This window comes from Peromyscus californicus, unplaced genomic scaffold (assembly GCF_007827085.1).
Source record: "Peromyscus californicus insignis strain IS unplaced genomic scaffold, ASM782708v3 Scaffold_24__1_contigs__length_46423439, whole genome shotgun sequence".
In the NCBI taxonomy this organism is placed as follows: domain Eukaryota; kingdom Metazoa; phylum Chordata; class Mammalia; order Rodentia; family Cricetidae; genus Peromyscus; species Peromyscus californicus.
Genome location: NW_026294535.1, coordinates 24811440 through 24828538, shown reverse-complemented (window position 1 = coordinate 24828538; position 17099 = coordinate 24811440). Strand labels below are relative to the sequence as shown.

Below are 17099 nucleotides of genomic sequence, written 5' to 3'. Positions count from 1 at the left end.
ACAGAGGATATGGAGCCTGAACCAGCCATCTACTGTAACCAGGCAAGGCTTCCAGTGCTGGGACTGGGACATCAACACAACCACAAAGCCTCTTCAACCTACAGTTTGTCTTGCTTGAAAGATGTGCTGCGGCTATGGAGGTGCAGAACTTGTGGAGTGGCCAAGCAGTGAGTGGTCCAACTTGAGGCCCATGCCAGAAGAGGGAACCCATACCTGTCACTGCCTAGATGGCCTAGGAACCGGAGGCTGGAGAGCCCAGAGACCTCGGATAGAACCAAACACAACTGGACAAAACCAAAATGAAACAACTCAATGAAATGATTCCTAAGGATAGTCTGCTATACTCACTCACAGATTGGTGCCGAGACCAATCATCATCAGAGAGGCTTCATCTAGCAACTGATGGGAGCAGATGCAGAGACCCACAGTCAAACATTAGACAGAGCTTGGGGAACTCTGTAGAAGAAGGATTGTAGGAGGGGTCAAAGACACCACAGAACATGGCCCACAGAATCAACCAAGCCGGGCTCATAAGGACTCACAGAGAATGAAACAACTATTAGGGGGCCTATATGCATCTGAGCTCGGTCCTTTGCTTATATGTTATGGTTGTGTAGCTTGGTCTTTTGTGGGAATCCTAACAATGGGAATGGGGATATCTCTGATTCTTTTGCCTGTTCTTGGGACCCATTTCCTCTTACTGGGTTGCCTTGTATAGCCTTGATATGAGGGTTTGTCATGTTGGGTTGATGGGAGACCTGTTCTTTTCCGAAGGGAAAGGAGGAGAGGGGGCTCTGGGGGAGAGGGGAGGTGCCAGGGAGAGACTGAGAGGAGTGGAGGGTGGGAAAACTACAGTCAGGATGTAATATATGAGAGAAGAATACATTTTTTAAAAATGGATGAGAGTGTAGTATCCATTTCTTAAATCATCCAAAAGGCCATCCTCCCTGGAGAAATACACGGGAAACCATAATTCGCTCCTACCTCACTCTAGTTGTCTGGCTGTTATCAAATAGAGACAAGGTAACCAGAATTATCCAGGATGGGGAGAGAAGGGGATACATGAACACTGTTGATAGAAACGTACATTTCTAAAACTACTTTAAAAAATGTCATGGAAGTTCTTTGGAAAATTAAAAATAGAACTAATGTATGATTCAGCATTTCCAGTCTGGGAATATACCCAAAGGAAATTAAGTTGGAATGTGAAAGAGATGGCTGTGCTTCTATGTTTATTGAAGGATTATTCACAAGAACTGAGCATTAAAACAAAGGCAGCAAGACAGTCCCATGAGTGGGTGAAGATGCTTCCCACCAAGCCTGATAATCCAAATTCAATCCCTGGGACCTCCACACTCGTGCCATGGTATGACCCTCCCTGCAGATACACGTAGAGGTTTTTAAAGTATTAAAACAAACCAAAATCTGTAACAAAAGAGGAATAAATAAAGAAGACATGGTGCAAATATACAATGGAATAGTATCTAATCATAAAAAAAATGGATGAAATCCTATTATCTGAGACAATATGGATGAACTTTCAGGGTCTTATGCTAACTGAAGGAAGCTAAGCGCAGAAGAACAAATGCAATGGTGAATCTTGGTGGCCAGTTTGATTAGACTTGAAATTACTAGCAGACACACCTCTGGGACTATGCGGGGGCGGGTCCATCCATCCCCGTTAACTGAGAAAAGAATGTCTGTCCTGAAGGTGGGAGGTCCTATACTGTTAATTTAGGTGCCAGACTGAATAAAAATTGGAAAAATGAAACAAAACAAACGAATAAAAACAAGCAAGAAAACCTGAGTAGTGCCAGCACTCATCTCTCTGTGTCCTGAGAGAGAATGCAAAGCTGTCAGCTCCCTCCTCACCTGCTGTGTTTGGACCACTTGCCTTGGGAAACCTTGAGACCAAATCACTCTCTGATGGTGCTTCTTTCAGGTGTTTTGTTAGAGAAAGTAGGAAGCTAAGTATCACAGCAAACACTGCAGAATCTCACTCAGATGTCAACTCTGAAAGCAGCTCCTTTGAGGGAAAGGAGAAAAGCAACATCTGGAGATGGAGAGGAAGTGCAGGGGGAGGGTTATCACAATCAGCAGAAATAAAGTCCGATGTTTTGCGATACAGTAGGGGGATCACAGTCAACCAGAAGGTTTGTGTCTACATTTAAGGAACTTTGGAATATTGTCAGCACTAATAAAGGATGAAGGCAGTGAGTGATTGTAACTATACTGTTTGACCAATATACAAAGACATCATGTATCAGACATCAACTTATATCATCTAAATAGAGATGCAAATCTCTCTGCCCTAAAGGAGCTTGAAATACACTCTCTTGCCTCTGCTGTTGCTATTAGAAGACCCCTTCATTTTGAGAGAACCCATCAGTGGATAGTCTCCCATGTTATAGTTATCTACATCCTTCATTTATTATCTGGTTCTCTGGCATGGTTTCTTATTTCTTCCCTTATCCAATCTAATCGGCTAATCAGTCTTATGTTACACACGATTTCTCTCCTTTTGACTCCATTGTTAACCTTGCCTTGTAATTATATGACAAGGTATTCAGGTGTCTTACAATGTTGGGTGAGTTATTCTAAAAGCAATACTGTGTGTCAACGTGTCTCAATATGTGGAGCCTCTTATAAAAACCTTCATTTTTTTCATGATTTTAAAAAATGCAAGAAAATCTTTTTTCCTAACTAATGTTTCTATTGAAACATATCAAACATTTCAACTTTTACACAAGACCCCTTGATCAAAAAACAAGCTGGGGAGGGAAAAGTTTATTCTGCTTACACTTCCACAACACTGTTCCTTGTTGAAAAAAGTCAGGACAGGAACTCAAACAGAGTAGGAACCTGGAGGCAGGAGCTGATGAAGAGGCCATAGAGGGATGCTACTTGCTGGCTTGTTTCCCTAGCTTGCTCAGACTGCTGTCTTATAGAACTCAGGACCACCAGCCCAGGGATGGCACCACCCACAAGGGGCTCCCTCCCCCACATTGATTACTAATTGAGAAAATGCCTTACAGCTGGATCTCATGCAGGCATTTCTTCATTTGACTCCTTCCTCTCAGATAACTCTAGCTTGTATTAAGTTGACAGAAAACCAGCCAGTACAACTCACCCCTACTTGGTATCTGGAATGGGGTATTGCTGTGATCGATCTGTCCGTGTTTTGAGGAAGACTGTGGAAGGACTTTGGAATTTTGGACAAGAATAGCCTTTGAGTATTGAGAGCTCAGTGGGGTATTCTTTAGGAAGATAAGAATGCTGAGAGCAGTAAAGAAGATGGAGGTCTGGCTTGTGAATTTCAGAGGGAAATTTAAAGACTCTATCAGGGCCATTTGCTATTTTGAATTAAGATTCTGTCATTCTGGGCAGCTGGGGCTGAAGAGTCATCCACAATTAACAAGAGACCAGCACCATTGAAGCGAAACCTATGTGTTAATGCGACAATTGATGCTGGTCAGCTGGAGCCAAGAAATGAGTGATGATTAAGAAGAGACCAGCATTGCTGAGGTGAAATCTTCCGGGAAGTGTTTTCTGAGAACACAGAGAAGCTGCCAAGGTTGTACCTCCTATTTACACCAGATTTGGTAATGTGTAAGTAGCAAATCCAGGTGGTACTGGATTTGAATGCGTGTAGGGGTCACGGAGAGCAGCTGAGGCTTGGCACTATGAGAGGTCAGGAGTGGCCACTGGTGAAGGTGCAGCCTCAGTAGCAGTTTTGAAGTGCCGAGCTCAGGATTAAAGGGTTCATGCAGAGAAGCTGAGGTTTGGCATCATGAAGAGAGCCTATGAGAGGCTATTGGTGAAAGTACAGCCCAGGAGCAGCAGAAGACTCCAGCAGTTTTTGAGATGCCAGTACCACGGGAAGACCACCAAGAACAGCAACAGCAGGGGAGTGGAGTGGGTTTGAGCCTAGAAGACAAGCTGTGTGTGCTGCAGAGGGTGGAGCCAGAGAAGTGACCCAAGCCCCTTGGAGGAGTCCAGAAAATTGTGAGTGAATCCCAGATAAATTAGACATTGAGTTATTTATACTGTTGGAGTAATGCTTGGTTCAGATTGTGACTGTGCCCTGGTTCTTCCCTCTGGAAGAAGGTATTTAACTTAATTTGATTTTTTACAGGAGTCTATAGCTGAAGGACTTTGAACTTTTAAAAGAGATTTTGGAATTTTAGAGAGATTGGATATTTTAAGGACGCTGAAATTTTAATGTGTTTGAGTATGTAAAGTATATGGGACTTTTAAAGTTATTTATGTTTTTAATGTGAGATCTTGGAGATAAATAAGAAAGGAAAGGTTGTGGCTTAATAATGATGTGTTTGTGTGTCAGGTTGACAGGGGTCAGTTGTACTGGTTGGTTTTGTGTCAACTTGACACAAGCTAGAGTCATCAGAGAGGAAGGAGCCAAATTGAGGGAATGCCTGCATGAGATCCAGCTGTCCGGCATTTTCTCAACTAGTAATCAATGCGGGAGGGCCCAGCCCATTTTGGGTGGTGCCATCCCTAGGCTGGTGGTCTTGGGTTATAAGAAAGCAGTCTAAGCAAGCCATGGGAAGCAAGCTAGTAAGAAGCATCCCTCCATGGTTTTTGTATCAGCTCCTGCCTCTGGGTTCCTGCTCTGTCTGAGTTCCTGTTCTGACTTCCTTCAAGGGAGTGTCGTGGAATAAACCCTTTCCTCCCCAACTTGCTTTTTGGCCACGAGTTTCATCATAGCATTCAAAACCCTAAGACATGCCCATCTCCAAAGACATGCCCATTTTTTTCTGCCATTTACTGACTACTTGCTCTTAAATAGGCATCATATTAATCAAAATATTTAATATTTTATTTCACTTTATTTAGTCTTCCCATGAAATTATCATTGTCTTATCTTGATTTGAAATAGAAGATAGATTCAAGACATAGAATGTAAATAATTTAAAGGTTATATAGTTAAGTAACCAAGCAAAGGAGTGGACTTAGATTTGCCTGAATGCATTGTTAATAATCTTTCTGCAGTTTTCTGTTTATTATATTAATCCACAGTTCTGCTTATCTGCCTGTGTCCTCTCCTTTTCCTTTCCTTCCTCTCTCCACCTGTCTCTTGCTCATACTTTTCTCCATTCTCTTCCACTTTCTTTTCTTCTTGGTTCTTTTCTCCTCTGTTATCCTTGTCCAATCTCTTGTTACTACTAATCCATGTACATGTTTCTCTGGGAAATTCTGGTTCTATGCTCTATCTTCTAAATAATCATTAGTTCCCTCATGAGGCCATTTTCTACATTTTGGTTCAAATGGTAGACTGAGCTGTATAGAACACCATCAACATATTCATCATATGACTTTTCTCAAATGTGCCCCCCCCCCACACACATTGGGAAGCACTGGACTCTGGAAAAAGAATGTCTTAATAGACAGTAGTCTGATAACCCCATAATATTTTTCTTTATCTTGTCTATACCTTTAAGTCTATGGTATGGAAACTTCATATAGAGAAATGTATATAATTTAGATTGAGAATAGATTGGTAATGGAGGGCTAATGAATTATATCCCCAGGAACAAAAGAAAAGACCAGAGAAACAATATAAGAGCAATCTATGACTCATGTTTTTCAAAACAGTTATAAGGTACATAGTAGCCACAGGTTTTTATATTGGCTCTTACTTTCACACACATTTATTCTACAGTTGAGCTACCATCCAAGCCCCCCCTTTTTCTTAATTAAAAAAAAGGTGTGTATGTATCATATCAATTAAAGGTACTGCTTATAACCATTTACTAAAATAAATTTGGTTTGACTATGGTAGTTGGTCAGTCAGGATAACCTTGATTATGCTATGGAACAATAGTCTTAAAGTCTTGAGGACTTCAACATGGAATTCTTGCTCTGGCTATGTGTTCATTAAGGTTGACCAGAACACCTATTTCTCACTCTAAAACCCTAGCAGACTGACAACATCGTATTACAAGCCTCCTAGGAAAAGGGACAGGACATGGTGAGTCACTCATTAACTCAGCGGCTTCCAGAGGAAGGCAGAGCATAAGGCTTCCATTCACACACCGCTGAGCAAAGCAGTTGGGATAACCATGTCTAACTTTAATGAGGATGGAGAAATCTAACTCTGGGGTGTGATAAGCAGTAAATGAGAATTAGGATATTTTTGTTCAAACCTTACAGACTATGGCAGAATATTATGCATATGGAGGAGCTACATTTTCTCACCATTTCACTATATTAGAAAATTTTACCATGTAATATTCGGTGATTGGCTAAAGAAAATAATTGGGGTAACTATATAATTTTATTCTATATTTTTGGTTCAAACATACACATTACCGTAGTAAATACTGGAGGCCATTCTCCCCAGCATCCATTCTTGGCAGTGTGTCACACTTAGGTCTGGAGTACATGATCCTGGGGAGTGGGAAGCTTGAATGCTTTACCACTTGGAAGATGGTCATAGTGACCAATTTTTTTCCCCTCTCCCTGCTAATGGTTTAGTTTTTATTATTTTTTTATTTGAGAATTTAATGCAGTATATTTTTATCATACTCTTTTTTTTTTTTTTGCCAGATTACCTTCTCCCAACTTCGTGTTCTTTCTCTCTCTCTCTCTCTTTTTTTTTTTTTTTTCGTTTTTCGAGACAGGGTTTCTCTGTGTAGCTTTGCGCCTTTCCTGGGACTCGCTTGGTAGCCCAGGCTGGCCTCGAACTCACAGAGATCCACCTGGCTCTGCCTCCCGAGTGCTGGGATTAAAGGCGTGCGCCACCACCGCCCGGCCCTTTCTCTCTCTTAAAGCAAAATCAAAAACAAGGGAAAAGGCTGCTAAGACTCATGGAGTTCTGTTTGTGCCAGCCTGCCCTAGAGACCACCCGGTACCCCTAGTGCAACTCCACTTTTCAACTCTCAGTAACTATCATTTGTGAATAGCTTCTTGACTAGGAGTAGTACATTGTGCCCACTTCCCTGCTTTAGTGCTGGGATTTTGTCTGGCTTGAGTTGTGCGTGCTCTCACAGTTTCTGTGAGTTATTATGCGCACTAACCCTGTTGTGTCTCAAAACTGCGGTTTCCTTCTACATCAAACAGCTGTGGGTCTCTGTGTTAATTGCCATCTACTTCGAGCACAATCTTCTCTGCTCAGGGTTGTAGGGTGCACTGATCTGTGAGTACAGCAATATGTCATTAAGAGTCACTTTGTTGCTGTTTTCATTTAGCAGAATAATAGTAGTGGGTTTCCCCCTAGGTCCTGTGATCTATTTTGTCTCAGGTTCTTGATCTTATTAACAATATAAGGTATGAGTTCTAGCTTTGGTGGGCCTTAAGTGCAATGAAAAAGGGGCTCATCACTCCTCTAGCATCCATGCCACAATTGTGCCAGTGGGCATATGTTGCAGACAAATCATTATTATAGCTTGCAGGGTTTGTAGCTGGGTGAGACAGATGATTATTTTTCTCCTCTAGTAGCCTATTTAGTACCTCCCAGAGCTATGGATGGATGGTCTCTTAAATATGGTTATTCACACACTTCTTTCTTTATCTGACGCACAGAACACGCAATATTAGGGGAGAAAGCCTGTGTCTTTGTAATAACCTGCTACTTTGAAGTCAAACATTACCATTTTGAAATCATTAAATTTGAGCCTTAACGTTAAATTTTAGTCCATGCTAGCAAATTATTCAGTGTAGAGCTTAAACACGCTGTAGCTACTTTAAAAAAAAAATCACAAAAATAGCCAGTGCTATAAAATCTTTACTTCATCTCTCCTTCAAACTCTTGTGTGAATATTCTCTTGTCTAACTGTATAGATGTAACTCATTGTAGAAACATAGTATCACATATTAGCCCATTTCTTGGTCACCTACTCTGAGGTTACAGTCACAGAATGGGTACAGTCTAACCAAGAGTCATGTTCTTTCAAGATCTGTCAACAACAACAACAAAAACCAACTAAGTTTTGTGTGCTAAGTTTAATGCTGTGTGTGGCTTGGCATGTTAGTTTGTGTGTTGCACCTATCTACTGGTAGAACAACACTTTTGTCAGCTATATATGCTGATCGTCCTCTCTCAGTACTGATCACAACATGCATTGTTTCCAGACATTAGTATTACAGATTACAGAAAAATAGTTAAGAAAACTTTCAATATTTTCTGATCATTGATTTTTTTTAGCCTAAAACACATGAAATTTCACCTAACTCTTTTCCTAGATGCATTGTATGTATGCCAAGAGTTGATTCAGTAGTTTCATGTATAGCAAAATATGAAATTACCTCATACAATAATAATTATTGTTGCATTTATATAAGGCAATATTTATAAAAAGCTGACCCTACCTTCTTGTTTTGAGCATATGTTATTGGCAGTTGTGTGACCTGTATCTGGCTTTGCACTTTTAACTATAATGTAATGCAGTTTAAATGGCAGGTAACAAATATTTATGGAAAAAAATGAGTTAACTTAATAACAAAAATCCTAAGATCATTTAAATGAAAAACAAAATTTCCTTATTCCTTGCCAGTCATACAGAGGCCAGGAATGAAAGCATTCTTGTCCCAAGCTTATTTCGCTTTTGGATATTCGTTGTGAGACTTCCTAGAGTCAATTTCTTTATTGGCTTTTGATCCACCTATCTGGCAGCATATACTCATATTTTATGATGCATTGTCATTGAAGGTATTTTTGTTGGAATGCTCTTTAAAGTTGTATTACAATTTCGCCATTGCTTCCTATAGCACATGTAATGTAATGCAGAGATAATAATGATAATAACTGCAGACTGTAGATGTGCAACCGAGTCTACGTCACTGCCAGACAAGATTAAGTACTGACTCCAAGAACAAAATTATGACTAAGTACATTAGTGTGAACATAAAATTACTTTTACCAGTCCAGGTTTATACAATGTAGGTAGTTGCATTCTCGTTTTTATGAACATCTTTTTGTATTCTTGAGTGTTAGCATGTATTGATTACATAAAATAATGTACTTCATTATAACATTTTCATGCATGTCTGTCCAATTGTCAAGACCCAGACTAAGAACCAATGGGTACTTCCATCTCTCAGATGCTGTGTACTCAATTCATCAACAATCTCGGTTCATTTTCATCTTAGAAATATATGAAGCATTTGACAACTTCCTGCAATTCGACTGCTGCCACCTTCCATCTCTCCCTTGATGTCCTTATTACTTTGTTTCTGGTCTCCGGTTTTCACATTTGTACCAGTATCTGTGCTTTTGCAGTGGTGGGAGAGACCTTTCCCAGTGCAAATTAGGTCTGGTCAAACATCTCCCAGACAGCCTCACAGAGAACAAAGTCCAATGTTTTCATACGGCCTATGAAGCTTTCTCTATGAAAGGCCTATGAACCTGCTCTCCAGCTGCTTCTAGGGAATGAATCTTGCTCACTCCATACTGCCTTTCGGGGTATTCATTCTTGTGTTGAGACCATTCTTGCCTTTGAGGTTTTGCACTCATTGTTTGCTGTGCCCGAAACGCCATCCTCCTCTGGACGTGTGTGACTTTTTTCAATACACAATTAGTTTTGTTTTTTTTTTTCCCCTGACATTCCTAAATTGGTAAAGTCTTGCTCCAACCGTTTTCTCCTGTCTATGGCATCATCACTCTCTGATTTTCTATTGTAAGCTGATTTATCACCATAGTCTTTCATGAAGAGTGCACGTTTTGTGACCACAGAGACTTGGAGTTGATCGTGAGCCAGATAGTTACTGAGCAGAGATAAATGTTTTACGTGCCTTGTCCTTGAGTCCCTTCTGCAGAAATCAGAATGCTGTGACACAGAAGAGATGCTTTAATCTCTAAAAAAAGGAAAAGTTGGCTACAAATTCTCAAGAGATCACACAATCCACAGGGAAAGAAAAAAGAGCCCAGAGAACTTAGCTGCTGCTTCTGTGAGTTCAGAGGAGGGTTATATGAGAGGCGCCCATGAGTTTCTCGGCACCGTATACTTTTTGTACTAAGGTGAACTAGCCATAGAACTAGCACACTTTGAGAAAATTCCTTCCAGCTTTTGATCAACTCACAGGTTGAAAATTCAGAAATGTAATTGTAGTTATTTATTTAAGCTATGTTTAGTATTAACGAAAAGCAAATAGTGAACAACTTCGTCAGAGAAACACTGAGCACAAAGTCTAAGTCAACCACCCACCAAGTCTAAACCCTAAATACATTGCAAAGGCTACGGTTTAAAACAACAGAGTATGTGCGCCTCCGCTACAGTGAACTAGGTAGGTCTTTCGTGCCTATCAGCGACCCACAAACCAGCATCATCACTTGCAGAGTTACAAAAGAAGATGGAAGCCTGGTGCATCTGTCCTTCAGAGGCATGCGCTCCATGGTAAAACAAATTCTGCCCAGTGTTCAGTGGTTTCACATGGCCTTGAGGAGGAGACCAATAGAAGATCCATCAGCTGTGACTCCTAAAACAAAAGCTATGCTATGTTTATATGCTCTGGGTTCTGATGAATGGATTTTTATCTAGTGAGTGACAGATAGGCTATAATAGGTTACTAAATAAATGAGTTAGCTTCTATATCTGAAGGAAATTTTCTTGTGACTAATTAAATTAATCAGTTGAGTAAGTCAATTTTACCACAATCCAATTTATGAGATTTAAATTGTCACATGAACACATTTGTTTTTAACCTCACTTAACAAAAACAATGATTAGCTAGGAAGCATTATGCAGATTTGCTACAAAGGCCTGCCAGCCTATTTGGAGAATTTTTTCCACGATCACACTAGACATTGGTATTTAAGTAACCATAACTTCAACTGGTAGGAAGTTACTCTTTCAGATTTAACTATGAAAGGTTTACTCAGGTATACCCCGAAGAAATCACCTCATTAATTATGATTATTTCTACTTGAATTTCCAGGTAGTTTCATGAGACTGCTAAGTAGTTTAGAAAACATGCTACAGTCACCTGTGGAAGCAAATCCTGTGCTGGTATCATAAAAGCAACATTTGGTTTTATATAAATGTATAATTTCTGCCTGGGTCTAATTTAAGCGTTCAGCAGACTAAATTATGTTTTATCATCTGTCCAAGGAGCTAAAAACAGCAAGCAAAGATGTACTTCCAAGCTTAACAATTTCAACTGTTTATATGGCAAAACGTGTTTTCTACCCAGAAGACATATGGCCAAATGTAGTTGTCAAAAATCTGGTGTCCTACCTCTCGGATTGCTGTACAAAACTCACTCTGAAGCACCTTTTTGAGAGACTGTAGCTTGTGCACGGGTACTTCTCCTGATTCTTGTAGCTTTTCCAGTAGCTCGATTGCTCTTGCCACATCTGAGTGGAGGAAAAAACAAACAAAAACAAACAAACAATTAACATGAGACAGAGAATAAACTATCACATCAGCAAAATGCCATCATTTCAAATGAGTGACGATGCCATGCCCATTGATAATCAGGTGGAATTAATTATAGAATCAGAATATAACTGAATATAATATAATCAGTTATAACTTGGAGTTTATTGGTTTCATCTTCTAGTCAAAGGCCACTTTAACTTGCCAAACATTAAGCTTTTACTTATATCTTTGATGGCATTTCTTAGCACTAAGCTGACTAAGGATTCCAGATCTTTCTAATTCAGTTTCTTAAATACTGCGTGCCCATTACAACTTTTTTTTTTGAGTTTGCCTTTTCTTTTTATATGGCATTTATCATAGATGCGATGTTATAGTTATTAGCAGGGTGATTTGGCTGGTGTACAGCTCGTGTCTTTGTCTATAAACTCGTCGAGGAAGAAACTTTACTGGTTTGTTTGCCGACGCTCCCGTAGTCCGGTACGATGCGAATTGTAAGCATTTGATGGAGAAGATGGTTTGATTGACTTTCTCCATGTCACCACTGTTCATTGTTGCATTGTTCTAGCTGCTTCCTCATCTGTTTTCTGCCCACCTGACGTAGTTTATTCTCCAACTTCCTTGTATGTTCTACGATGGATGTTGCCTTCTAAACAGAAATCTGATCATAGCCTTATCTACAGACAGCTTCTAGAGCAGCATCAAGAGAGTTTTCAAATATTAATATCTAAGGTTAATGTATCAAGACTTAGGTTATCTTCCATAGCCGGCAAAGAAAGCTTAAATCCTTGGGTTATTTCACGTTGCCAAGAGAAAATAATGTAATGAAAGCCTATTTAAAAATATTTATAGTGATTCCTTCCCACACAGTTGCTGCAGTCAGGCACCCCACCGGAAAGTCACTTAGGCATTAAACAGTAGGATATTAAGCTTTCAATTCCTAGGCAACTGGCTACAGAAAATATTACATATCACTGTAGTAAAATTGCAAATCCATTCATTCATTCATCCATTTGTTCATCCATCCGTCCATGTCCATGCATCTATCAATTCAAATTTCTGTTATATGTAATACAAAGCTTATCCAGAATAATCTATTTCTCTTCTGAAATCGTGGAATTTATCATCAAACAAGAAAAAAGAAATATACAACAGCACAGTTACCTATGGGAAAAATTGTTACACTTCTGAATTTGGGCAAACTTAACCATGGGTGTGTGTATCTCACTGAAGCAAATTACCGGGAAGGGATTTTAGAATCTCCCCCTGAAGCAGTTATTTCGATTGCCAATTGTAGCCCAAAGTAAAACAAATCATGAAATCAATGCGGCACTGTCAGTTTCCAAAGTCTGTCTGGTAGTACATAAACTGGAAGACAGCACGGTCAATTGGACAACACCAGGCACATCCACAATTGATAAAGTGCCAGTGGAGATGTTATGCATTTCCAGCACATGAAATACTCTACCCAGATACCCCATGGGCACAAAGAACTCAGTATGTTTAAAACCAAGCTCATTATTTTTTTTTCCTTGAAACCAGGTCTTCTCTTCCTGCATTGTATCTTTCCATTAATAGGACCCCGAGCAGCCTGACTCCCAAGCTAGACTGTGGCATCATCTTTCACACTCACTCCCACATGTGGTTAGTCAGCGAGTGCTGTAGATGCTGTCTAAAAAGTGCCTTCTGAATGGTATTCTCCACTTCATTATTTCAGGGAAGCCTTCGTCATTTCTCACCTGTGGTACTGGAACATATCCTGACTGATCTCCTTTAAATTACTCTTTCTCTTTTCAGACCACCCACTGCATTGCTTCTAGAGTAGCTCTCCTGAACGACAAATCTAGGTCTAACGCCCTTGTCCATAAAACTTCGCTGATATTCCGTGACCCACTGGATAAAGTGCAGGTCGTTTGGGGGTTTATTGAAGGCTTTAGCAATCAAATTCATTTCCTGAATTACTAAACCCCACCACCCCCAGGCTGTATTTTGGAAATCCGTTTTTTTCCCCCTTTCTAAAACAAGCCACAGAATGTCACACCATTATAGCATATTTCCTGTCCATTGGCATGCAATCCATTCTTTTAGTATTGCTACCTTTTTCTGTGTGTGTGCGAACAGAGACACCTGACAGAAGAGATAGTCCTTTCTCCTGCTTTTGTGGGATGTGCCGTCTTAGGGTCCCAGATATGCCATAATAATATATATTCTTTAAACAATGCATGACAGAGGGTCCAGACTTGTATTGGCAAAGGCATATTTCACCCTGTGGGAGGCCAGAGAGGAGTGACATCAAGCAAACTCCTAGGTAGTGGTGGTGAAAAACAAAAAAGGTGAAGAGTATTTTAGGCAAACAGCATCAGTGAAGATGGAGGGCTGAATTAAGGGGAGTGGGTCATCTAGGGAACTGAAAGGAGTTAAGTACAGTTATAGCTGAAACAGGAGAGAATGTACCAAGAGATGAAGTAGACAGAAGACATATTACAAAGGATGTTTTAGTATGTGTAGGGGAGACTTAGCTCAAAAACTATCTCTTCCAAGGATGTCTTCACTGACACTTGCGTTCCTTTTAGTACTCTTTGCTCACTCATCTGTTATATCTGTTCTTACTCTCCCTCTATCTCAATTTGCACACCTGTCTTCCACTTTGGTCCCTGGGAGTTGACACATTTCTTACTTATGTGTTCCCATGTTTGTGGGGTATGTGTCTGTGTTCATATGTGTGTCCATGTGTGTGCTGGTGTGCAGGAGTATAAGACAGCTGGACACATTGGTCTGCAGTCTCAGGAAACAGAGATATGAATGTTGGTGTTTAGTTTTCTTCCTCCTTTTTATTCAATCCGGGATCCTTCTATTGATGGTTCCAATCACATCCAGAAGGTATTTTCTTTTTTTCATTTGGAACCTTCTGTAAATAATATCCTCAAACACACCCAGGCATATTTCTATGATGATTGTAGATTGAGTCAAGTTGACAGGGAAGATTAACCATCACAGCTGTATACTATCATCACCCAGGGAGCTTTAAAAACATGGGTGCCTGGTGCAATCACATGCAAGGGATTCCAGTGTGACTGGCACTGCATGGTATCTGGACATGAGGTTCAAATGCATCCAGGGTTGATACCCCTGCTCTAGTGAACATGACTGCTTTAAAGTCCCTGTGGGATTATATTGTGCAGCTAGGGCAGTTAAAAAAAATCTGTGACAGATTAATAGCTCCAAATATAATTGTTCCTGAGATCACTAAGAGAGCTGACTGAGATGCAGACTTCTAGCCATCATCCCCGTTTGAAAGATGTTGATTAAGAAGGTGTGAAAATGAGGCCCGGGTATTTTATTTATAAGAAATACTCAAAGTGACTTTGAAAATACTGGTTCATTATTTCCTAAGTAATAAATTTGGACAAAATGATCTTAGTTTCTCTCGTCCCTAACATTCCTGAAAGCCTTGCATTCTATTATTTTTTTGAGATAGTGTATAAAAAGGATGCTAAATTGGATTTTTCAAGGCATCTCAGAATTACTGATAAAAGCCCAGAGTTTAAAGTGATTATGTTGAGTACCATTTCATTTTAATACCTTAAAAATGACGTATGAATCCTGACAAATGAACCCCCAATCTCTGAGTGGTATCCACCCTTCCTCGCTTTCAAGTTTCCAGATGATTTCTATGGCCATTCAGGAATGAGAAAAATACTGTTTGAGAAAGATTCCTGAAAGAAACTAGACACATCTCCGGTATGACTTACTGAAATTTAAATTGGTTCTGTTATATTGTACCATTGAGTCTTTCCCAGGTCTTACATGGGGGACCTCAGCGAAGACCGAATATTTTCAAGGAGGCTTTTTATACACTTTTGACAGAATCACAAAACATTTGCTTCTGCTCCATTAGCTAAGGGTGGGAGGTCCCCGGAGAACAGTTGTAGAGATTGGAAGTTCTGGGAGGAAGAGAGACTAGCATACCTTCCTTGGCTGCATGGGCAGTGGGGATCATCATCACCCTGCCTTCTATGTCTATCTGAGCAGTTAAGAGAGTCTAGGAAGAAATGGCTACGGGGCCTTGAACCTTCTTGCTGATATCAGTTCATTTGAGTCCTGCAGTGTGAATCCTGGGAAAAACATGGAAGGTGAGAAAAGATAAAGGAATTCTAAAACCCGAATGTGGAAGACAATGGGCCCTCCAGTGCAAGCCAGCCTACTGTGACTGATAACTGGACATGAGACCTGGACCTGTATACAGAATTCTGGTTCTGTATAAAACAACCTTCAAAACCAGGATCCTGGAAGGAAGACAAAGAAGCTCTTGAGTCAGCTCAATAATTAAAACTGCTACAATAAACAGTGTGGCTTATTTATTAGAGCTTACTTGTAGTTCTTGCTGAGAACTCCCCTGTATTTATTTTATGAAACCTAAATTGGTTACTAACACAAAAGCTTGAATCTGCTAGTGTATCTTAGATTAGGATGGGTACTAGATAAGGGCTAGAAAGACTGTTAAACAACCACAAGATAAAGAAGATCCCCAATAGTTTTTTTTTTTCCTGAAACCTTCACCTTAATGACTCTTAACATTGCCACACCTCCATGAAAAGAGAACACTTGGGAATCACACTTGTATTCCCATTTGTATCTTCAATTCTATTTGCCCTCCTCTTAAAAGCGATGGCAAACTTTAACATCTGCAATTTGGGAGTGTTAGTCCATTTTCAGATGGTCTGTGAGAATGCTACAGACTTGTGATATTTTGTTGTATTCTAATAAAATTTCTCTTAAGATCAGAGGACAGAGCCAGCCACTAGATTAAACATAGAGGTCAGGTAGTGGTGGCACACACCTTTAATCCTAGCACTCCGGAGGCAGAGATCCATCTGAATCTCTGTGAGTTCAAGGCCACACTGGGCTACATGAGATTGATGCAGTCTGGGAGAGAAACAGAGCCAGGCAGTGGTGGCACACACCTTTAACCCCAGTATTTGGGAGGCACACGGGCCACTATTCCCAGCACTAGTAAAGTTGAGATAGGAAATGAAATGACTGGGCAGAGAAAGGCATATAAGGCATGAGGAGACAGGAACTAGAGAGCTTCTCAGCTGGGGACTCAGAGGCTTTCAGTCAGAGGATTTGTGGAGTTGGCGAAGTGAGAACTTTCTCCAGTGGCTTGTTCCTTCATGTCTCTGATCTTTCAGCTTTCACCCTGATATCTGGCTCTGGGTTTTAGTATAAGATCATTTAGGATTCATGCAACACAGACTGGCTAATTTATAAAGAAAAATTTATTCCTCACAGTTTCTAATTGCTGAGAAGTCCAAGATCAAAGGGCTGCAACCTGGTGAGGCCTTCCTTACTGCATCATGATGCAGCAGAGGCTATCACGTGGGAAACAAATAAGACAGAGCTAGCTTCTAGAACACAGCCACTCTCAAGAGAACTAGACCACATCTACAATGATGGGAAAATGCTGGTGCTTAACCCATCCACAAAGGTAGAGATCTCGTGATTCATCCCCTCTCAAAATGCCCTGGTTGCTATTATTGTTAAAATGGCAATTAAATTTCTACTTTGATTTCTACTTTTGATTCTTTTTTGTTTCTGTTCCTCCCTCCTATTTAGATGCCTCTGATACACACAATGTATTCCTTCCATCTTAAGAGCTTCAAATGCCTAAATTCATCCCAGCAACAACCCTGAAGTTTAAAGTTCAAACTTTCATCTCAATCAGATATGGGTGACATGCAATTCACGACTCAAGCTGACACAATC

General features: G+C 40.2%; 1 protein-coding gene across 2 annotated transcripts in view; it reads right to left on the bottom strand.

Annotated features, from left to right (window-relative positions):
* Positions 1-17099, bottom strand: part of Lin7a (lin-7 homolog A, crumbs cell polarity complex component) — a 142291-nt gene that overhangs the window by 79097 nt on the left and 46095 nt on the right. Inside the window, exon 2 of one of the 2 annotated variants that reach the window (XM_052753279.1) lies at positions 11193-11311. In XM_052753279.1, the coding sequence (XP_052609239.1) occupies positions 11193-11311 (119 nt within the window). Of the gene's footprint in view, positions 1-11192; positions 11312-17099 lie in introns of those variants that run through there. The other variant, XM_052753280.1, reaches the window with a different exon arrangement.